The sequence below is a fragment of the Podarcis raffonei genome, chromosome 11 (genome assembly GCF_027172205.1).
Source record: "Podarcis raffonei isolate rPodRaf1 chromosome 11, rPodRaf1.pri, whole genome shotgun sequence".
NCBI classification, from domain to species: Eukaryota; Metazoa; Chordata; class Lepidosauria; order Squamata; family Lacertidae; genus Podarcis; species Podarcis raffonei.
In genome coordinates, this window is record NC_070612.1 from 42637800 (window position 1) to 42661517 (window position 23718).

Below are 23718 nucleotides of genomic sequence, written 5' to 3' on the forward strand. Positions count from 1 at the left end.
AAAAGCATCATAGCCAGTACTGCAATCACAAAAGAAGCCATGACCTCAGGCAGAAGCAACTGGAAGCAGCCTGTTTCTAATGTTTTCCCTCCTAGGCTTCTTAGCAAGAACTGTGGCTGCATTGCACATCACATGATGTCCCTGCTGACATTTCTGGTACCTGGTCAATATGAATAAGGTTGAAGCCTGTTTTTGTCACAGCAGTGGTGTGGTTCACACATCACATTTCCGAGCACAATTCAAAGTGTTAGTGCTGATCTTTAAAGCCCCAAATGGCCTCGGTCCAGTATACCTGAAGGAGCGTCTCCACCCCCATCGTTCTGCCCGGACACTGAGGTCCAGCCCTGAGGGCCTTCTGGCGTTTCCCTCATTGCGAGAAGCCAAGTTACAGGGAACCAGGCAGAGGGCCTTCTCGGTAGTGGCACCCGTCCTGTGGAACGCCCTCCCACCAGATGTCAAAGAGAACAACAACTACCAGACTTTCAGAAGACATCTGAAGGCAGCCCTGTTTAGGGAAGCTTTTAATGTTTGACGTACTGTATTTTAATATTTTGTTGGAAGCCGCCCTGAGTGGCTGGGGAAGCCCAGGCAGATGGGCAGGGTAGAAATAATAAATTATTATTATTATTATCACATTAAACCATTCTTAAACAGTGGTTTATTTAAACAAGTCAACGAACCTTGTTTAAACCAAAGGATGAACTGCAAATTACCGAAGTAATTCTGGTTTGTTTCACCCTTTCATCCCATCTGGCTTCTAACTCTCTTCTGCCCCTCCTCCTAACATCACTTAAGTGTTTGCAGCACCTAGTTACTGGCATTGCCTCACCATGCCACCATTTCCCTTTCCACTGGTCGGCTGTGAGAGTGAGAGCTGTCATCAAACAACTGCTCCCTCTTTCCATTCTGCCAGGAAAGAAACACCCACACTATTTTGCAGCTTGTTGTTTCTTAAAGTGCACTCCTTTCCTCTGCAACCATGCCTTTTATTTTTCTTTCCCCAACCGGCAATTGGTTTAAGTAAGCATTCCTTACATTGGACCCCTCTCTACGCTCTTCTTCTGCTAGGTGGGTATTGAAAGACTGATTTGACTAATGCACACTTAAGTAGTTTCATATGTTAATTGTAATGACTGTCAGGAACAGAATCTCATTTCGAACTCATGCATAATGAGTTTTCCCTTCAAAAGCTGCCCAAATTGAAAGGAGACACATTCCCAGAAATCATTCCACTCACTAACCAAAACCACTCCAGCGCCCAACAGTGGAAACATTTGCAAAGCAAAAATTCATCAGTGTTTCCTTTAAGTTTTAAAATCCAGCTTGAGCTGCAACTTTGAATAGAAGGGGAAAGGATTCTGTTACCAGGCAAAGTTGGCAGCAGTGTCAACTACAAGAAAAGTGCCAGTGAGAGGAACTGAGCACTAAAAGTGGATTCATTTTTCAGCTACTCTTGTTTGGTGTCTCTGTTTCTTGGTGGACAATTTGGGAAGGGTGACATTACAAGGGTCACATAAACTATATACAGTGGTATCTCAGGTTACAAACGCTTCAGGTTACAGACTCCGTTAACCCAGAAATAGTACCTCGGGTTAAGAACTTTGCTTCAGGATGAGAAGAAGAGAAGAAGAAGAGTTTGGTTTTGATACCCCGCTTTATCACTACCCGAAGGAGTCTCAAAGCGGCTAACATTCTCCTTTCCCTTCCTCCCCCACAACAAACACTCTGTGACGTGAGTGGGGCTGAGATACTTCAGAGAAGTGTGACTAGCCCAAGGTCACCCAGCAGCTGCATGTGGAGGAGCGGCGAACCCTTTTCACCAGATTACGAGTCTACCACTCTTAACCACTACACCACACTGGCTCTGAGAACAGAAATCACGTGGCGGCGGCGGCAGCGGGAGGCCCCATTAGCTAAAGTGGTATCTCAGGTTAAGAACAGTTTCAGGTTAAGAACGGACCTCCAGAACAAATTAAGTTCTTAACCTGAGATACCATTGTAGTTAGGGAGGTGCTCATGTTTACACATAACACTTGGTCATAGCTAAGGTTACTGAGCCAACAACAAATCATGGCTTTAAAAGTTAAACTATAGTTAAGGCACTCTGCTGGGTTCAGATGTAACACTAAACCATGTTTTATGTACCAATATTTATCAGGAGTGACTAGCCTTGCAGGCCAGAGGGCCTGAGGGCTGCATTCAACATTGGCCAATCATAGAAATAATAGAATCATAGAGTTGAAAGGGACCACGAGGGTCATCTAGTCCAACCCCCTGCAATGCAGCAATCTTTTGCCCAAAGTAGGGCTCGAATCCACGACTCTGGAATTCAGAGTCTCATGCTCTACCAGCTGATCTTTCAGGGGCTGCATGCCAGCACCATATGTTGCCAAAAATAAGTGTAGTCACCCCACGCTCCTGCATGCACAGATATACACAGGCAGACATACACACAGCAGAACTGTGTACATGCATCTACCATCCCCCACAGCCACTGGACAGACTCAGCAACACAAAAACACTCATTCAGCAGCATTTGTGTTCTCTGAATGCTCCAGTATTACCCTGGGGAGCAAAAGCAAAGCCTCCTTTTAAGTTTGCAAAATGACCTATTCTCTCTTTGGTGCTGTGCCGTTGTTAGAAGGTCTTACAGAGGAAACAGAAAGGGATGCTTATTCCTGTTTCCTAAGCATCTCTGAGACCTGGCTTGAATTCCCAATTCTGCCACGATGCCAAGTGACCTGGGGACAGTCATTGTCTCTCAGCCTAACCTATCTCACAGAGTTGTTAAGGGTATAGAATAGGGTGTGAGGAACCATGTACGCTGCCTTGAGTTCCTTGGATAAAAGCTGAGATAAAAATGCCATACATACATACATACATACATACATACATAAACACAGGGATATTCTCACCCAGGCAGCCTTTCAAAAAGCCCAGAATAAAATTTAAGATATTAACTGATGCAAAAGAAAGAGGGGGGTTTGCCCTGCCGGACTTAAAGCTTTATTATGAAGCAGCAGCTTTTTGCTGGCTGAAAGATTGGCTACTTCTTGAGAACACAGACATTTTGGACCTAGAAGGGTTCAATAATAGATTTGGTTGGCATGCATATATATGGTACGACAAGGTAAAAATCCATAAAAGCTTCAAAAACCATATTGTAAGGAAAGCATTGTACAATGTTTGGATTCGCTATAAAGATTTGTTGGAAAATAAAACTCCTAGGTGGCTGTCACCAATGGAGGCTAAGGAAGTTAAAAAACTTAATATGGAATCTAAATGGCCAAAATATTGGGAAATTGTAGAACAAGAAGGTGGAAATGTGAAATTACAGAGTTATGAGAAATTGAAGTTTAAAGTAAGAGATTGGCTACATTATTATCAGATAAATGAAGTCTTTAAACAGGACAGGAAAATCGGCTTCCAGGTGGAGAAGTCAAAATTAGAAACAGAATTGCTAGAACCCAATACGAAGAATCTGTCTAGAATGTACAACTTGCTGCTGAAATGGAATACACAGGATGAAATGGTTAAATCAGCTATGATTAAATGGGCACAGGACATTGGTCATGACATTATGTTTGCTGACTGGGAACAGTTATGGACCACCGGTATAAAATTTACGGCAAGTAATGCCTTAAGAGAGAATATTATGAAAATGATTTATAGGTGGTACATGACCCCAGTCAAGCTTGCAAAAATTTACCATCTGCCCAATAATAAATGTTGGAAATGTAATGAAACTGAAGGTACTTTCTATCACCTTTGGTGGACGTGCCCAAGGATTAAGGCCTTCTGGGAAATGATCTATAATGAAATTAAGAAGGTGCTTAAGTGTACCTTTCATAAAAAACCAGAGGCATTTCTCCTGGGCATGGTAGGCCAATTGGTGTCAAAGAAAGATAGGATGTTTTTTATGTATGCTACAACAGCAGCGAGAGTTCTACTAGCAAAGTATTGGAAGACACAAGAACTACCCACACTGGAAGAGTGGCAGACGAAGGTGATCGATTATATGGGACTAGCAGAGATGACGAGCAGAATCCGTGACCAAGGGAAAGAGACGGCGGAAGAAGATTGGAAGAAATTTAAACTTTATCTTAAAAATAGTTGTAAAATTATTGAGTGCTAAAATGTCTTGGGTAAAGCATAACAGATTTGCAGCGATAAATGATTGGATAAGAGGAAAGAAAGAGGTTAAAGAAAGGTATTAATAATAATTTGGATCAGGGGTTGCTGGAAAAAAAAAGTTTAAAATAGAGATGCAGAAAAGGGGGGCAAGGGGAAGTCGCTGAAATTGGGTACATGAAAAAATCTATGAAACTATACATGTTTATATGTTTGTTTGTTTGTGTTTGTTTCTTGTATTGTTTTTATATTATATGTGGAAAAACCAATAAAAATTTTATAAAAAAAAAAAAATCAAAGACAACATTTTATACCACAAATATGGATCACAGAGGAAAAATAAACAGTGTGTATCATGAACATGCTGGTCACATCAGTATGTCAAACAGGTTTATTATTTATAGAAGCTCAACAGAGCAGAAGGGAGTAATGAACAGTGAGAGTTTCAGAAGGCGAATGTGGGCAAATTGCCAGCGAATGCATGTGGTTAGATCTGCAGGTGAGGCAAAAGTATACAAGAAACAGATGGGCATTTAATAGGATAAGGAAGTGGAGGATAAAATAACCAACCATCAAGATTTGTATCATCATAATGAGTTGTAAAAATCAGACCACTTTGAACACTTTCCCATTCTTGCGTTTTTCCTTCTGATGGCAGTGCTGCGTGATCCTAGAGGTAAGATAGATAGTAATTAGGTCCATTTTTCTGTGCTAAACATTATTTAACCAAGGAGGCCCTGTTTTTCTTATTTGCTTATATCTGTGAACTTTGAGAATTTCCTAATGCAGGTTCCTATGGGTGACTGGCTGCAGAGAGCACATTACATGGATTCTTTCATATGGCTTTCATATCACCTGGGCCAGGGCAATCCGACACACATCCCGTGGGCCACATGTGGCCCTTGAGGCTGTTTTGAGGCTCCTCACCCGGGGCAGCACAATCAGGCTGGTGAAGATGGTGGTTGCAGCCAAAGGCAGGCTACTGCTGCTGTTCCTCCTCCTCCTCCTCTGCTGCTGCTGTTGCTGCAGGAGTTGTGATTCAAGGACCCGCCACCTGCTTGAGGATAAGAAAGACACATGGACACAGTATATTAGGTTAATGGGTTAAAAAAGGCCACAACTTTATTGATTACAGCATGTGAGAGGTATTGGCTTAGGCATTGGATAAAACAACAGAGTGTGATTCCACCCCCTCAGGGAAGGGTGAGTCCATCAAGGGTTAACCACCAGTGGGAGGAGCCTGTTGATGCAAATACAACTGAAAGCTCCCCCTGATGTCACCAGGGGTCGTGCCATGGCCCTAGCCACCAGCAAGGGCGTCGGACAGGATTCACGACTGCCGGATTCCTTTACCGGAATACCCATAAAATGGAGGGGTAGGCGATGGCCACACCCTACCCTCCAATGCACAACCATATTCCAATGCCTAACCGCCAATACCTAAAGTTGTGACGATTTGCTATGAGGTAGGCGAAAACCAGCAACACAATGGCCGGGAAGTGCTGTCGCGGCCGCATTTGAGCGGCAGCCTTCACCCAATTGGCTGGCCACCTGGGGGCATGGTGTGGCAGCTGGAGCAGCTGGACAGGGGCCAAAACGCCCCCTGCCTCCTCTGTGAGGAGGAGAGGCTTTCTGCGCAGCCAACAGGCTGCACTCTATGGCCCACTTGGAGTGTGGCTGCATCCCACAGGCTTCCAGAACTCCAGAGCTATCTGGGGGGGGGGGGGAGAAGAAGAAGAGGAGCACCACCTGGTGCAGAGGAGAAGCATGGTGTGTGTGTGTGTGTGTGTGTGTGTGAGAGAGAGAGAGAGAGAGAGAGAGAGAGAGAGAGAGAGACTTTGCTTTCTTTCTTTTTTGCAATGCAGAGAAGTTTGAGCTTTGGGGTGCACCAATTGGTGGGGGAGAGAAGGGAACTTTGGTGCCAGAGTGGGTGGGTGGGTGAACTGTGAACAATCATTTTCAAACATGAACTTCATAAAGTCCCAAACTCAAAACAACCTAGTAGATCATTCATTTGAGAATTGCCTGCGAATGTCAACCACCAACCTCAAGGCGGACATCGGTCAACTGGTGAAGAATTGTCTAACTCAGACATCCCACTGCTTGTCTGCATTGTTAACGAAAGCACGCGTTGAGTTCCTGTCAGGATAAAAGGCAGGGGAGGAGGAGGAGGAGGAGGAGGAGGAGGAGGAAGAAGAAGAAGAAGAAGAAGAAAAAGAAAAAGAAGAAGAAGAATATTTCAGAATGTTCAAAACCAGTTGAGTCTCTTGCAAAGTCTGTAAATAAACACAGCCTGCGAAGAAGAAGAGTGCATGATTTTGGACCACCCTGCCTTAAACACACTCCTTCCAAATGGTCCTGGAATGGAGTTATCTTGGCTTAGTCTGTAGCTGACTCCCCACTCCCCACCCCAAATAAGTTAATAAACTGGGGTAGGAAGGAGTTGTGAAGGGTGTAGCGGAATGACAGGCTGTTTCTTAAGAGTGGAGCCATAAACTGGATTAAGAATAAAATAAAAAGATCTGTTTTCAAGGCCCGCACTGAACAGTTTCTAATCAAGAACATTGAGCAGGAAAACATTCTGAATAAGGCAGAAAGGGCAATCAGTGAAGTCCAGAGACAAAGCCTGAGTGCATTTTTGCAGACATTTCAGTCTGAAGGGCTGGGGTGGTAGTGGTTGTATGTCTGGTAAGCAATGCCAATCTAGGCCTGACAGAGGTTCCCCATCCCTGCTGTAAACTGCTATGCACACGATGACGGTGAGGTATACAGAAAACATAACACTGTTTCCAGGCCTTTGGGGTTATATAACTGCAACATAAGTTCATGTTTGTCTGTGCTATATGGCCAGATCCTGACACAGCGTCATACTGTGTAGGCAGTGTCAGAAGCAGAGGAAAGCTTCATTGCCAAGCACAGTTCCTTTATGACAGCTAGACAAGTCAGGATATGATCTCTTACAAGGCTAGCTAGCTGACATTTGCTTAAAATTCTGAAGTAAGTGCAAAACTAGCGCATTGGATTCATTTTCAAAGACACATCACTTTGTAACTATCTAAAGATACCTTGGCAACAAGAAACTGGAACTGCATCAATGCTGATGGCAGGCACTGGGGAAAGCCTTCCATGTGCTGTCAGATTTCTTAGCGGAATAAAGAGATTTGTTTTAAATATTTTGTTTTAAATATTTTACAAACTTTTCAACAGTTTTAGTCCACAAAAGGAAAAAAAAATCCCAAGATACCTGTAATTTTAAAAGCATTGCTTTGTAGCAAGTTTAATCTGTGCATCAGTCTCTGCTTTAGACAATCATCTAGCTATTATACAATGTTAGAAAAATGAAATAATATAAGCGATTTAAAATAGGAGAGTAGAAGAAATATTTATTCAATGAAGTGTCCTAGGCGTATTGATGACAACAAACTCCACAGCTCTAGATGATGCCTCTATGGAATTTTGAAATACTATGGAAGCTGCAAAAGTTTAAAGAAAGCAAAAGCTGTCAGTAAGTGTGTTCCGTGGTGATTCACATAGCTGTCAGCTCCAAACCATAATGTAATTTATTATGAAAATTTGAACCAGAAACGTAATGTTTGATTTCTGTCCCTGGGAAATCAGTGTTTTGTTTTTTTAAGTTCATATAACCCTGGCTGGATCTAGACACATCAAAGAAGCGTTTCAGTTAAGCACGTTGTAAGCTTTATAAAGGAAAATCACGTTGACGAAAGATGGGACTCCACGGCGCCATCTGGTGTCTTAGTGTTATAACGCATATAAAATGGTTTTTCTTTACTAATGTAGCTGAGTCCTAAGTGATTTTGGACCAGTCATTTAGCAATATAAAATGCTGCATTGAATCCAAATGTGATTTTGCCTTAGTGGAAATGTTTCATTTCATGCATGTTGTGACATCATGCTTTCCCTTTTACCTACTGCAGCCCTCTGAGCCATATCCCATTATGTGTTTATTTTTTGTGGGGGTGTCCCACTAGTTCTCAGAACCAGTTTCCAGGGTGATTGGGGGATTTAAGTGGGCATGGCAGATTGGCAAAAATCGAATGCCCTGACTTGTGTAAGGCAAAGCCACCACTGGATGCAACCCACTGAGTTGTCTGCTTCCCCATAAAAAATTATTCTGAGAGTAGGCGGTTAAAAGGCAAAGTGGTAATTATCAGGTCTTCATATAAGCAGATAGAAATAAGTTTTGCGGGGGGTTTTGGGGGGGTTGCATTGGGCATGTCTCAATGGAAGGAGAGGGTGAACATACAGAGAGGGTGAACATACAGAGAAGTTATATTTGCGTGGACAGGCGGAGTCCCCAGATCCCCCGCGGTCCCCCCGTCATGCGGAATAACAACTCGAGACAACGTGCTATGGGATTAAATTGGCCACAACTTTATTGAATTTCAAATGTGGGTAGACCTTGGCTCAGGCATTGGGCGTTCTCCCTCCCCAGTCCCCAGCCGGGGATCTAGGGAGCATCAGGGTTATCCAGTGTGTGTGTGGGGGATGGGCCGGCTCTGGAGAACATATGTTCAAGCAGAGACAGCCGCCCCCGTTACGCCGCCGCCGCAGGGGAGAGCAATGACAACCTTTGGTTGGAGTAGGGGATGAATAATAGCATAAACTTTTGCATTGTTGAGATATTTTTTGACATCAATAAATCAGATAATTTAGCACTTAGAAAAGGATGAGCTGACAATTGAAGGTGAGAGCACTGATAAATGATCTAGACGTGTTCTTTTGTGTGTGGGGGGGTGTAGCCTCTGACAAGATAGTATACTTCTTCTGTGTCCCATATACTCACATGTGTCTCAGTTGTCTAATGAACTCCTGAAGCAGCATTGCCAAACTATCCATTATTATTAGTAAAACAATGTTCTGGGAAGTAACTAGAATCAATATCTTAAAAAACCCAGTAAATATTAGAGAAAGCCCAGGCAATGATATTTTACCTCATACCCTTGACCTGCCAAGCGCCATTTCTGGCCTTCTCTGATTCTCCCCTTGGACTCAGGTGGCCAATATTTCTTAAATTTAAAGCTGGAAACCCTGCACAAAACAATGTTTCTTTGGTAATTTTTTTTCCTGAGCTGAGCTAGATTAATCTTTTTCTCTCTCTTTCGGATCAATAGAGTAATAAAAGTGAGTCTGTGGGAAAGGTTGGCTGTCGAATGCCTCAGTGCCTCAAAATATACCAACTTTCTTTCTTTCTATTTCCAACTCAGAAGCACTTTGCAATAATTGATTGTTCAAGGTTATTTTGCTGTATTATTTTCATTGTACTGTGGTTATTACTATAGCATGGAAGCAATCTTCTTTTCTAAGGAGCTGTGCTGTGATCACATTTTAGTTCACGGAGCCTTCAGTCAGTGAACAGCCTGAAAACAAAATGCTGCTTCTGTACAGGAGACAACAGATTATTTCTGCAGTCTTCAAATCATTTATTCTGGAGTAGATCCATTGATTTCACTGCAACTGCCACAGAGTAAAAGGTATGAGGATTATTCCTCTAAAACAGGTGTCAGCAACCTTTTTCAGCTGTGGGCCAGACCACCATCCCTCTGACCATGTGGTGGGCCAGACTGTATTTTGAAAAATAATAATGAAGGAATTCCTATGTCCCACAAATAACCCAGAGATGCATTTTAAATAAAAGCACACATTTGACTCATGTAAAAACACACTGATTCCCTGACTGTTTGGGGGCCGGATTGAGAAGGCGATTGGGCCTCATCTGGCCCCCGGGCCTTAGGTTGCCTACCCTGCTCTAAAATGATCTTCTGTGCAATGGAGCTATGGCAATGTGAATATTGGTCCTATGCTGCAGCTTTTAGCAGTTGCAGTGCAATCAAGCTCCTAAAAAGTTATGAATGCAAGTAGCACCCTGTACAACCTCTAGGAAAACCCTGATGCTTTGTTAGCCTTAGAATGCAGTTGTCTCACCTGCCCTAGGGCTAGATGGCTTACTTAAGGCTAAATCATAAAATCACTGTTACCACCTACATGCCTGTAGTATGGCCAGTCTCTCAGCCATATGCATGTCCAGCCAACACAACCATGGGAATAGTTTCAGCTATATCCATAGAGCCTGCTTCATGGTTTCGTTGTTTGGGAAGCCAACTGTGTGGCCTAGCTTTTCAGTAGTTATCAATGGCAGCACTGAGATTCCCATTCTGTAAAAATAAGGCACTATGGAACAGCACTTAGACCTGAAAGCTGTATCACTGAATGAATGGAACTAGTGTATATATACACAAAATACAAGGCATATTATGGCCTTACCTATTCCTGCCTTTTCCTATATATCACTTTTATTTCATTATAGCTTGGTTAAGCTTGCAAGCCCTGACTTTAGTACTTTACACAGTGTCAGAAATAAATAGCATTGGTCTCAGAAGGGCTTATTCCTGACTAAGAGCATGGAGTTTGTGTATCTGCCCTTTAATTCTGGAGTTCATAAGTATGAACTTTTTTTTTTTACAGTAGCCTTTTAAGGATACTGCATTTATTAGCACAAATTCATTTCATTCCCATAGCACCTAAGCTGATGTCTTGAAAAACAATCTTTTTGTTATTAGCTGAGAACCAGAGTTGCTGTATACTTGGTAAATCTATTTTTAGCCATGACCAAGTGGCTTTTTTTATTCTGCAGGAGACTTCCTAGACTATAAGATGTGTCTGCTCTGATTACTGTGTGATTAATTTTTAATAGCACATTTACTTAGAACTGTGCTTTCCTTGTAACCATTGAGTCTGAAGTGAAATTTCGTGCCAAGTGAAAACATTCCTCTTCAGCCAGGCCTTGGGCTGATTTGCAATCTTTGTCATTTTAAATGTGTTGGGGGGAGGTGTTATGGGTGTGTTTCGTTTTTGTTCTTGCTTTTATTATGTATTTTGTATGTTTATGCTGTGTTTTGTATGGTTTGTATGTTTATGCTAAGGGCAGTATACAAATTTATTATGAATAAATAAATCTTCTGTTTCTTTATAGGATTGTGGAAAAAGGATATTACAGTGAACGAGATGCTGCTGATGCTGTCAAACAAATCCTGGAGGCAGTTGCTGTAAGCATTACTACTCTTGCAGAATAATCTTTCACTTACCTGGAGCAATTTATGTAATCAGTATACATATAGGTGTGACAGCTCTTGCCTACAGTTCTTGGGTTGGTTTTCTGCTTACCTGTCTAAATCAGCGGCATCTTTGAGACAAAAGTGATCTTGCGACAGCATCATCTTTCATGCTGCATACCTGAATGATTGTTATGACAGCTCACTTTCTGTGAAACCTATTTATTTTCACTCTTGGTCATTTATATCAAGAATGAGGAGGCAGCTTTGACAGCGACACTTTCTGTGTCAATATTCTGTGTGCCAATAGCTATCCATTTGTTCTGGTAAAGCATCTTTAGTATATTGCTTTTATATTTAGGCAGTTTGGGGTGTATGTTTCTTACTGTCTAGAGAGTTAACAAAATAACAGCAGATGTTCAAGGGCAGCACTGAGTTTTGTATTCAGATGGAGAATGTGAGGCCAGATAGCATTCTACACACCAACTTCCCTGGTTACCATTTGATGGACAATGTTTTAAAATCTACATGAGCAGTTAAAGATTGCTTCATCCCAAACTGAAAGCTTAGCCTGTGTTCATACCTGAGCCATTGCCAGTGTGGGCTTGAGAAGTAATTATACAACCCAAGCAATCTGCAGGACAGGACCTTGCATTCACTGGGTTGTGATTCAATGCTCTCTGTGCATGAGTGGAACAGATTTCTGCTTGTGCAACAGGACATCACCTTCCTCTGTCTCTCTTGCAGCCCACTGAGCACCCTCAAAATCTGCTCCAGAGGGTTGGGTTAAGCTTGGAGCAGATCATTGCATTGCGGAAACTAAACCAGCACATTGGGGCTGCTTTGCTCACCTGACCTCCCTCTAGCTCCATTGCTTCTGGAGGGGGGCAGGCAATGCAGCAATAACATAAGGCACTACTTCCAATGTGTTTGCACTGCACTGACCTCTCTGCTGCCTCCCCCTCCCCTTCTCCTTCCCAGTATGCAGCAGCAACACAGCTGGAAGGAGGTCAGGTGAGCAGCTTTTTCTTATTCAGTGACATTTATTCTAACAAAATACAAATTAACCTTTTGCTAACTTTTTCATACATTGCTACAAACATGAAGTGAAGGAAGTCAGAAACCATCAAGTATCAGTTCAGTAGTCCTGTGTGAGTCGTCATATTTAAACAGGTCCACTGCATTCCACTGCTGATTCAAACCATGAGCAAATGGTTTTTTACTGGCTATCATGTTGCCTAGTAATATAAGTATCAAGTACTATGTTATCTTCTAAATGATTGGGGCAATAACTAGGAAGGCTCTGCTTCATCTCCATACTGATTTCAGCTTGGAGTTGGAGGGATCTTTCAAACAGTGTTGGCCTTCTCAGATATCTGTAAAGTAGATGGATGTGTGTACAAATCTTAAACTCAATCAGAAAGTGGATGAAGGCTGCTGCCACCCAGTTGAATGAGTCACATAATCAAACACAAAGGAAAGATGCAGGAAACAACCAGATTTCTTCTGTGGCTGTAAACTACAACTTTCAACAAAAGCGTGACATTTTAAAGTGCCCACGGAGGAGCTGCTGCTGCAGTGGAGAGTACCTTCAGTTTAATCTCACCTAGGAAGTAGTCACATTGAGGCGTCTGCAATAGAAAGCAGGATCTTAGTAAACACCAGCTCAATGGTCAGAATTATAGGTGAGGCATGATGTTCTTGGGCAGAGGACAGGAGAGCACAGTGCAGGGCTAAATCTGAAAAGAGCTTTAATTGTTTCTCCAGCTCAGAGATGATTGGGGGCTACTGTGCTCTGAAATACTGCTAAAGGGAGCCACGGCTCAAGCCAAGCTCTCTTTAAATGGTCACCTCGCCATCAAAGCAACATCAGCCCAGACCACACACTGTAGTGGCAAGAGATGTGAAGAGCTGGCCTTGGGATTGAAGATACGGTGGGGGCTGTAGAGGATGCACCTGAGGATGCTAGAAGAAACACCTGGGAATTCATAAATAGGGGGTGAGATGTCCTTTATTGATACCTGAAGGAGCATCTACAACCCTTCATTCTGCCCAGACATTGAGGTCCAGCGCCGAGAGCCTGCTGGTGGTTCCCTCATTGCGAGAAGCAAAATTACAGAGGATCAGGCAGAGGGCCTTCTCGGTGGTGGCGCCCGCTCTGTGGAACGCCCTCCCATCAGATGTCAAAGGAATAAACAACTATCTGACTTTTAGAAGATATCTGAAGGCAGCCCTGTTTAGGGAATTTTTTAATGACTGATGTTTTAATTTATTTTTAATCTTTTGTTGGAAACCCAGCCAGATGGGCAGGGTATAAATATATTATTATTATTATTATTATTATTATTATTATTATTATTATTATTTCTCCTCTTTGGTGGAGGAATAAGCAAGGAGTGCTATCCAGTAACAAGAAGAGTTTGTCATGAGTTCCTCCTGTGTGTTCACCCTCACCAGCATGGCTTCTTCAAGCTTCTCCTCCTCATCTGTAAGAGTTTTTCCAAGTCTGTTTCTGTATAAAGGGTCATGACATGCTTCCCCATTCATTGTCACGTCAGCATCATCTCCGCACATACATTGGCTGCATGCAGGATGCTAAAGTGAATGAGAAATCCTTGCAAGTTAAAGAAACTATTTTAATCACCACAGTGGTTTGCACCTCAGGAATATTCCACCACTACTCCCTTTGCCTTTATTGTGCAGTGAATTCAAGTCTTATTATCCATGTGCCTCAGCATGTACAATTCTATTTTAAAAGCATTAACTTGGAAACACATGAAATTAAAAATGTCCAGAGGGATAAGAGGCTGTTACAGGAAGACTTGCCCCCAAATGTGTGTGTGTGGAGTGTGGGGGAATTCACCAGAGATTATGTTTCATTTAACTAAAGAGAAAAAAAGTGAGGCATTGTGTCTCATTTTAATTCCATTGCCTTGGTTATATGGCTGTTTTTACTACAAATGTCAGGTCATGAAGTGCCAGAATATTCTGTTCCATTCTGTAAGAACTGAGGAATTTCAGAACTAATTTATCTTCTGTTGCTCTTTCAATGAAGTTCATTAGAATCCTGTTCATGATATGCTAGTTTAAATATGATGACTCACATAGGACTACTGAACTGATACTTGATGGCTTCTGACTGACTTCCTTTACTTCGTGTTTGTAGCCATGTAAGAAAAAGTTAACGAAAGGTTAATTTGTATTTTGTTAGAATAAATGTCACAGTACAAGGAAAAGCTAGGATGCAAGACTAAGACTGAGGAGGCAGAAGTTCAAATTCTCACTCAACATGAAGTTTGCTGGGTGTTTTTGTCTGACCTTAAACCAAGGAACCAATGCAGTATGGTGGAACAAGGCATGCTGGTAGTTGCAGCCCCTGGGAGTGCTATAAGTGAGCAAGTGGCTCCAACAAAGAGAGGATTTAAGGTTTTTGTTCTACCAGGGCAGACATGGCTTGGAGCCTAGAAGTTCCCTCAAGATGTGTTACCTTGCCATCAAAGCAACATCAGCCCAGACCACACACTGTAGTGGCAAGAGATGTGAAGAGCTGGCCTTGGGATTGAAGATACGGTGGGATATTGGTAGATCAGCCTATGTGTCCATGTGGAAGTGATTGGTTCATCAGGAGTGCAGGCTCTGAAAGATCTGGCTTAGGGTTCTTGGACCCCAGAGCCCCCACTGTGGCTTAGGCAATGGGGAACCAACATCCCACAGGCCAGTCCTGTCCCACCAGGAGTCTCAGTTTAGCCCTTGAGGGTACACACCCCAAAAAACCATGCCCACCTGTCAATCAGCTGACATTCTTCCAATGGGTGGGTGACAGCTGACGGGGAGGAGGTGAAGTTCAATTCTGCTTTGGCTGCATACCCCAGTTCCCTGCAGCTCATCATGCTTATGTGCATGTCTTTTATGTCCAAAAGAATTATTCTCATTCCCATGTTCTACCACTTCCCTTTGCCTCATTTTCTGCCAGTGCACCTGACTCCCAAGTTGAACAACCAGGTTATAGAATATCCAGGAGTCTCCTTGGCAGGTAATTCCACACAGTGAACTTTTCTAGATGTATCGCACAGCTGGCAGGAATGGATTAGCATGTCACCCTCCCTAAACCCTAGTTAAAATGATTTGTGGGACATAATTTTCTACAGTAGATATGATCCAGGATGATGATTGACCCTGGGATTCATATAACAATTCATATAATGAGATGTTCTAGGGTAAAATAAGCCCCAGTCACAATGCTGTGTTATGTGCATTGAGCTTTTATGTGGAAATAAACAAAGCTCTGTGGGTTAAACCACAGAGCCTAGGACTTGCAGATCAGAAGGTCGGCGGTTCGAATCCCTGCGATGGGGTGAGCTCCCGTTGCTCAGTCCCTACTCCTGACAATCTAGCAGTTCGAAAGCACGTTAAGGTGCAAGTAGATAAATAGGTACCGCTCTGGCAGGAAGGTAAACGGTGTTTCTGTGCGCTGCTCTGGTTTGCCAGAAGTGGCTTAGTCATGCTGGCCACATGATCTGGAAGCTGTGCGCCGGCTCCCTCGGCCAATAAAGCGGGACGAGCACCACAACCCCAGAGTCATGACTGGTCATGACTGGACCTAATGGTGAGGGGTACCTTTACCTTTTTAAACAAAGCCTATCTATATTAAACGAACCACGCTTTCTTCTTCTAACCACTTTTTAAAAGGCTCTGGATGATTATTTCATGTCCTTTAGCAAATGTATAGGAAAACAGTACATGCCATCCCCCATAAAAACATTACTAAAAAGTTTACCTTTAGGACAAAGTTTAAATAATAGTAGAAGGGCTTTTATTTTTCTGTTGTTTGTGTCTATTAAGAACCCCTTTCAAAAACTGATAAATGAAGTAAACTATAAAAGGAGAACTCACATTCATCAACTTGGGGAACCGAAGTAGGGTTCCTAGAACTCTGCCTTCTTCCAGTGGTTTTAAATTCATGAGAAAAATTGGGCAATTCTTCAGTGTCCATTCAGAAATTGAACTTTTGGCAGTGTTTGTTTCATGAAATATTGAGTGCTCTGGTCATTAATTTATTGTCAGGAGTCAGTTTTGATTTGTTTTGCCTTTGCTTTTATTCTATAATGAAGTATGGACATAAATATTAGTATGGACGATTAGCACATAAACATTGCAAAGTATGTAGTCTTAATTTGTTTTTCCTGAACTGTAATAGAATCATAGAATTGGGTCACCTATATCGTATGAATACTTTAAACACACACATCTTAGCTTGCTGTAAAAATAATAATAATAATAATGATGATGATGATGATGATGAAATAGACAAATAGTTTTTTGTGCTAACTATACACTAGAGCAGGGATGAGGCAAATTTTTGTGGTAGTGCACATGTATAAGGTCTCAGGTTCATGACTAGTTTCTCCAGCTGAAGTAGCTCAGCCCTTTAAAGGATACTGCCAGTTAGGGAAAACAGTACTAGATTGTAGACCCTAAGTCCAGCTCAAATAAAGGCAGCTCCTCAAATATATCAACTGTTAAAATTAGGTCCGAACCAAACATTAAAATTAATTTTAGGATTTAAAAAAAGGAACTTTCCAATATATCTATCCAGATTTTGAATGGAGAATCCAGATTCATTTTTGAATGTGAAACACTTACCTCAGCAATTTGAATCAAAATGCTTTTAGCCTTAACAGATTTTCCTGACTGAAACCTGTCAAAATCAAAACATGCGAAATCTCATGAAGCCGTCAACTACTAATTATCATTGCATGTTGTCTATCAAACGCTGTCAGACATGAAATACAGTTGAATGACAACCAACTTACTGTCGAATATGAAACTTTATTTCATTGCAACTTCCAAATATCCATTTATTTTTCCCATCTGTAAAACAAAGGTCAGTTGCAAAACTTTGCAACTGTGTTTAAGGAAACTGGAAAATCAGTTTGGCACAGTGGAAAAGCAGAACTCAAGACCTAAGGTTGGAGGAACTGGGTGCTATAAAAAATGCTGGAGAATCAGGAAGTTGGGAAGAACTCCACTGAGAAACCAAGGGTCTTCACAGAGAGCCCTATTACCAGAGATGGTCATTCTCTTCTGGCAAGCTATAATTAGACATGATGGACAAAGTTTTAGAGTTTGTAGGTCATCAACCTAATACCTTCCGGAATGTGTCCATAGCAAACAAAACATATCGAAGCAATTGTGCTAATACAAGGCCCACGACACTTCACTAAACTGCTCTGCAACCAGCAGGCCGTTCAAAGCAGGATGCAATAAATTTTATTCACAAAGTGTTTTGTTAACATGTCACAACAGATCACTGAGTGATCGCTCAGCTGAGTAGTCCATAAGAACCTATGAAGAGCCCTTCTGGACAAAAAGCCCATCTAATCCAGCATTCTCTTCTCACAGTGGACAACCAGATGCAGGACATGGGTGCAATAGTACTCTCCCAGCTGCAACCCTCAGCAAATACAGGGTGAGTCTTTTAAAAGAGGCCCCATGTGTACTCTGTATCCATGGGGCCTCTTTTAAAGGACTCACCTGTAGTATTCAGACTCAGAATTACACAGAAAAGCTCCAATGACCAACATTTCATTGATGCAACAGTGAAGAACCAGAATCATTTCATTGATCACACCACCATGACTGCTCAGTATGCTCAAAAGCGGAATCTAGACCTGCATAGTTATTTTTGCCCAATTATTTCTCTACCTGCACTTTAGTTGTCATCCTTGATGTTTCAGCTTATGGAGCTCTCTGTGGTGCCCAGCGATTACTTGAGCTCTAGTCAGCGGGAACAGTTAGTAGTAATGTCATTGCTGCTCTGCCCAGCTGAGAATTTCCTGGCTGAATTTGACAACAGTTGATAGGCACTAAAATACACAAAACATGTGGAATTGTTAACAGTGTTAGAACCATTTCTGTTTTGAGGAAATTATACGGGTATTTTCTGCGGGTCCACTTGAAAATGAAGCACACCTAACACAGTAATGAAAACTAACCTTGCCAACATACAAATATACCAAAAAGGGTACCTCTCTGCACCTGAAAATTCAGTAATGCTTATTTAGCCAGCGTTCTCGAATAAGCTAGGACTTTGTGCTCTAACTATAGACATGCAAGGTTAAATCTCAAGTTCTGTTGACTCTACACCCTGCTGCAGACAGCATTGTGCCAGCTCTGTTGTGGTCTGCCTTTAGATATGAGCCAGCATCAAATCGATTTTAAATGAACATCCTTTGTAACACTGCAGATACTCTCATATCCTCAGGAAGCCTTTCATCTGTGAAAGCAAAGACTGCAGTTCTGAAACCCTTTGAGTTCAGTGCACTTGACTTGGTATTCCAAAAAAGCTGCTTTATATTTATGAGTTATTCAACTCAGATACAATGTTTTATTAATGGTTATATATTTTAAATTACTCTTTCCTTTCTTTCGGCCATTTTCTTTTGTACTAGTACTTTTGGTAATTTGGAGCCATTGTGTACAAGCTAAATTAAAGCCTGCCACTCTCATAAAGAGCAAAAAACCACTGGCAATTTCAGAGAAATATTGGTGCCTTATTGCTTTCTATAACAAGTTCCTTTGCTCTCCAGCTTTGTATATTAATCTGCAAAAATACGAATGCAACAGAGTAGAGGAAAATGCATCAATGTATTTTTGTGCATGTGTAGAGGTGTACCTAGGCTCCCTTGCGCCCCTGAAAAGGAGTTGTATTGACCCTCTCCTCCATCCCTTACACCCTTGGCAAGGAGCTATACTGGGAGATACCATGGACTTGAAAGTCTAAAAGGGAGTGCACAGACTGGTAGGCAGGTTCCTAGCCACTCCAATTCAGAGTGGAAAGGCATGATTTTTGTGCCTGCCCTCCCAGGTCTGCACCCAGCGCACCTGCCAAATGCTCACCCAGCCCAGCGCACCTGCCAAATGTGGCCACAAGGCTGGTCCTGATAAGAATCTTGTTTGTGGAGCCGAAAGGATTCCCCATCCCAGGCTAGGGAAGGAAATAATCCAATCTGAAATAAGGAAACTTTGTTTTTAGAGTAGAAAATACATCCAGGGCAACAGAAGTTCTGTCAAACTACCTTCACGTCTTCTCACAGCTATTGCTAACATACAGACCGAAATGTACGAAGCTTTCATTGTTTACAAGTGGCACACTAATCATAAAGGATTCTTGACTCCTGCAGAGGAAGAAGCAGAATGAAAGATGTTTGGACAACCCAGTCCTGTCAGATTAGGTTTCAGGACTATTTGCCTACGATCATTTTAAATTCCCAGCGAAGCTCATCCTCTCACTTGCTTCTGTGCATGAAATGAATGACAAATGAGGATTGCAACTGTGCAGCAGTCCATGTAAGACAGCACTAACACTAATTTTACATGTCCAGGCCTGGATATTTTGCCATGAGAAAGTGACTTGTATCACAAGCGCTGGAGTATATAGAGGTGAAATTTGTAAACAGGGGTGAAGAGGACAGCTGACTGTAGCTGTAACGTTCTGATTCAACAGCAGAGCAGAGATACAGCAGATGTAAAAGCCCACTAGGAGAAAGTTGCAGTGGTCTAGAATACAAATTCCAAAATATAAATACATAGCTTATGCTAAAAGCCATACCCTGATGGTGCTTTGGCTCCCTGACTGGTTACTTGCTTATTTTGATGTTCCCTGAATCCAGCTCTTTATTCCTACCATTGATTCAACTACCTCTTGTAGTTTCATAGGACAAGACCTACAGTAGCTCATCAAATATGTTAAATAAACAATCCTAGGGTTGCCATATTTCAAAAAGTAAAAACCAGGAGCTTGTACTCATGTCCTGTTGAGCTTCTTTTTTTTTTTTAAGGAAACCAACTTTTTAAAGGAAAACCCCCAAGTTGTTCAGATTTTTTTAGACAAACCTCCAAATGTGTTTTTTTTTTCTTTTCAAAAATGCCAAACAACACACAATTTCTCGCTTAACTTGCCTGAGATCCAGGACGAAGCGCTGCCTTTCAGGAATTCCCCATGGATATCAATTCTGCCTTTGAAATCCCAGTAATATCTGGGGAAATCCGGATGTATGGAAGCTCTAAGGAAACTGTTAAAAAATGTGACTGAAGCCCAATACTTGACTTTGACAACTAGACATTTATTGTAAAACTCCATTGGGATGCATGTGTGTTATATTTCATCCATGTTGCATGCACCTCTCTCAATATATTGTTGCCACAGTGATATGAGATTCCAGGAGTTCCAGGCACACTTGCCCAGGGTCGCTGTTTCCTTTTGGAAATGAGGCATAGCAGAGACAGTGGTGTCTTTATGATATATGGCTTATGTACACATATATATGTACTGCCTGAACCTACGATGGAGGGGTTGATAGCATTAGCACTCCAAGAGCGTCTTGCTTCCTCCATAGATGTAGCCTAGGATCCAACGAGAGATCCAACATTGTGCTCTGCTTGCTGCTTTGTGTCACCCAGTCACATAACACCTCCTTCTAACTTCTCTAAGCTCTGGCTTTGAGGGAGAGAGGAGGCCCATCCATTTGCCATCTCAGACAGAGTCCCTTGATCATTTGTTGTTAATAGCCCATCCCTAGGCTATCACTTCAACACAAGAAGCTTCGCCTAGCTTAATTAGCTTTTAACACTTGGCTTAATTATAGGATTAGACATGTCCAGCACACAGCCTAATACACACAGGTCTGACACCCAGAGTTTTAACACACTGAACCTTGATTAAATTCTATCACTTACTGCTTGCAGGAATTTACAAATATCTTAACACTCACAAACCCATAAGTATATACTGCATAGTCTCCCTTCATTTAGGGTGGTATTCCAAGTAAGTTTTACTGAGAGTAGACCCACTCAAATTATGGACCTAACTTTGCTGTGTTTACTAATCTCAATGGGTCTACTCTAAGTAAAACTTACTTAGTTTTACAATCCTTGGTTTTCAGCAAGCTGCCATGCTGTGCAGCTGAGCAGGACAAGTGTGTGTGTATTGTGTGTCTAATAGTACAGAGTAATTAGATTTCTAGCTGCTGTTTTTGAAATGACGCAGTCATAGTTCTGTTTTGAAAAATGAGGGCTACTTTTAACAGCCGTGTTTTCATCCAGAGGCATATTCCCCATGGATACAAGGTGTACTCCTCACATAATTTATTAGTGGATTCATTTCCCATAATTATCAGTCCACAATCTGCTGCTTTTCAAATATTCTTGCAAGATTCTTCCTTGAAAATAGGCATCTCAGAATTAAAATGTCATTTTAACCTTACCCTGTTAACTTCCCAAAGGCTAGGTTCTGCTTCTAGGTAACCTGCACTCTAATTGTGATTATAATGATTATAATGATCTGCCTTCCACCTTAGCGGAATATATCTGTAATTCAAAAGTATGGTTTGATGAATGGAATCCTATCATGAAATCAAATAACCAATGTTATATTAGAATGAAGACAGCCATTCTGACTGCCCTGGAAACAAAGTCAGAATGCAGCAGTTTCGCCATACTTTATCATGTCTGCCTTCTTCATCCTTATTTTGGATCTTCTGATTTAATTCACTCACTGCACTATAAAATGTAGTGTTTCAAAGCTGCATAATGACACTGGTGAATTGATAAAGATTTTTTAAAAAAAATTGTAGCCTCTAAGAAATCTTTCGCTAACATGAGAGAAGTGAGGCAAAACTGAGATTTCCATCAACCCTGCCAGATTAGTATTGCAGTGATTTGTAAGTGGAAAATGGGATGTTTGCTTGCCTAGTTGATTACATTAAGCTAGTGACAAGGGAATTAAAGGGCCATGCAGTCCCAAGCATTCTGCCCTGACAGTACCTCTGGAAAAACTGCAAGAAATGGAAATATGATACTTTTCATTCTTAAGAAGCATTTGCAGTTCAACCATCATGATGCACCAAGAAATCAGAGAAGATGCAACTGTCTCTACAGATTTATAAAAGTAGCTCTTTGCAGTAGCGAAAAGGAAAAGCTTTGTGTGGTGAAGTGCTCAGCAAGTCATTAGTTTCCTTTGGGTACATCAGTCACGTTTCGTGAAGAAAATTCATCTGCCCAATGGAAACTCAGATGCACCTTAGTGACAGAAGAAAGAGATTATAGATAAAAGAGATGAATGGTGGGAGCAGTGGGTTTTAGTGGTGGGGAAAGGGGCAGAGTCAAGAAGAGTGTTATGTTGTAGGTTAAAATGAAAGCAAAAGAGAGAAAAGAGGAACAGGAAAAGCAAGACAGGGTGAAAATTAGGGGCAGGGCTAGCTCAAGTAAATGCAGAGACTTGACCGAAGAACGGTACAGTGGTACCTTGGGTTACACACGCTTCAGGTTACATATGCTTCAGGTTACATACGCTTCAGGTTACACACTCCGCTAACCTAGAAATAGTGCTTCAGGTTAAGAACTTTGCTTCAGGAAGAGAACAGAAATCAGGCTCCGGTGGTGCAGCAGCAGCAGGAGGAGGCCCCATTAGCTAAAGTGGTGCTTCAGGTTAAGAACAGTTTCAGGTTAAGTACGGACCTCCGGAATGAATTAAGTACTTAACCCGAGGTACCACTGTACACTCCTTCTATCTGGGATGGTCGTCCTCTTCCACCAAGCACGCAGCTTCGGGAGGGACGCACATGAACCGGTGAGAGAGGGAGGGGACACCCACCTAGCCTGCCAGATCAGTTGAATCAACCCTGGCAATCAATGGGGTGACAGAATGGGGTTGGCCTCCACCTCTTTCCCCCTTTTCTTCCCAATGTCTCAACAAATGAAACTGATTTGTAAAAATGTTACATGGGAAAAAAACCATGAGAGATATTGCACACTTTTGTAAGTCAAAAAAATCTTTAATAACCCCCCCTAAAAAAATGGGGTGACAGATGTCACAGTCAGACCACCCTCACATCCAAATGCAGAGACTAAGCGAGAGGTCAGAAGAAGCAAGAAACAGTATTAACAGAAGATATGTTAAAAATGGGGTGGAAATAGAATGGCATCCTGCTTCTTTTAGGCAGATATTTCACCTTCCCACTTCTTTTCAGGTGGACATAACTGAATTTAGCCTAACCCCTTTCATTCCTTTTGTCTCCTCCACAAGAATAATGAGTATTGTAGTTTGTTAAGCGTTGCTGGGAGTTGTGATCCTGTGAGGTTTGAGCTACAGTACCCAGATTTTTTTTTGAGGGAAACAATGTGCTTCAAATGTGCTTTAAAGGTATAGTGTGTACACAGCCTAAGTTAGGTCTGTTATTTTCAATAGGTTTACCGTATTTTTCCAGGTTTTTTAACAAAAAAATTAGGTTTAAAATTGGGGTTTGTCTTATACACGGGTAGTGTTGAGGGGTGTTTTCTTAATTCAGAGTCCCCAAAAATAGGAGGCATCTTATACATGGGGGTGCCTTATACACGGAAAAATACAGTACTTTGATTAAAGCTCAGTTTAATACCATGCTTTCCCCCCCCTTATATACATTTTATTGATGCTTATTAAGTCTTTTAAATGTGAACTGCTTTGTGAGGTTCAACA

The 23718-nt window shown here is 41.8% G+C and overlaps 1 protein-coding gene across 3 annotated transcripts in view; it reads left to right on the plus strand.

Annotated features, from left to right (window-relative positions):
* Positions 1–23718, plus strand: part of CAMK4 (calcium/calmodulin dependent protein kinase IV) — an 84205-nt gene that overhangs the window by 46946 nt on the left and 13541 nt on the right. For all 3 annotated transcript variants that reach the window (XM_053407667.1, XM_053407663.1, XM_053407664.1), the window contains one exon: positions 11126–11198. In XM_053407667.1, the coding sequence (XP_053263642.1) occupies positions 11126–11198 (73 nt within the window). The remainder of the gene's footprint in view (positions 1–11125; positions 11199–23718) is intronic.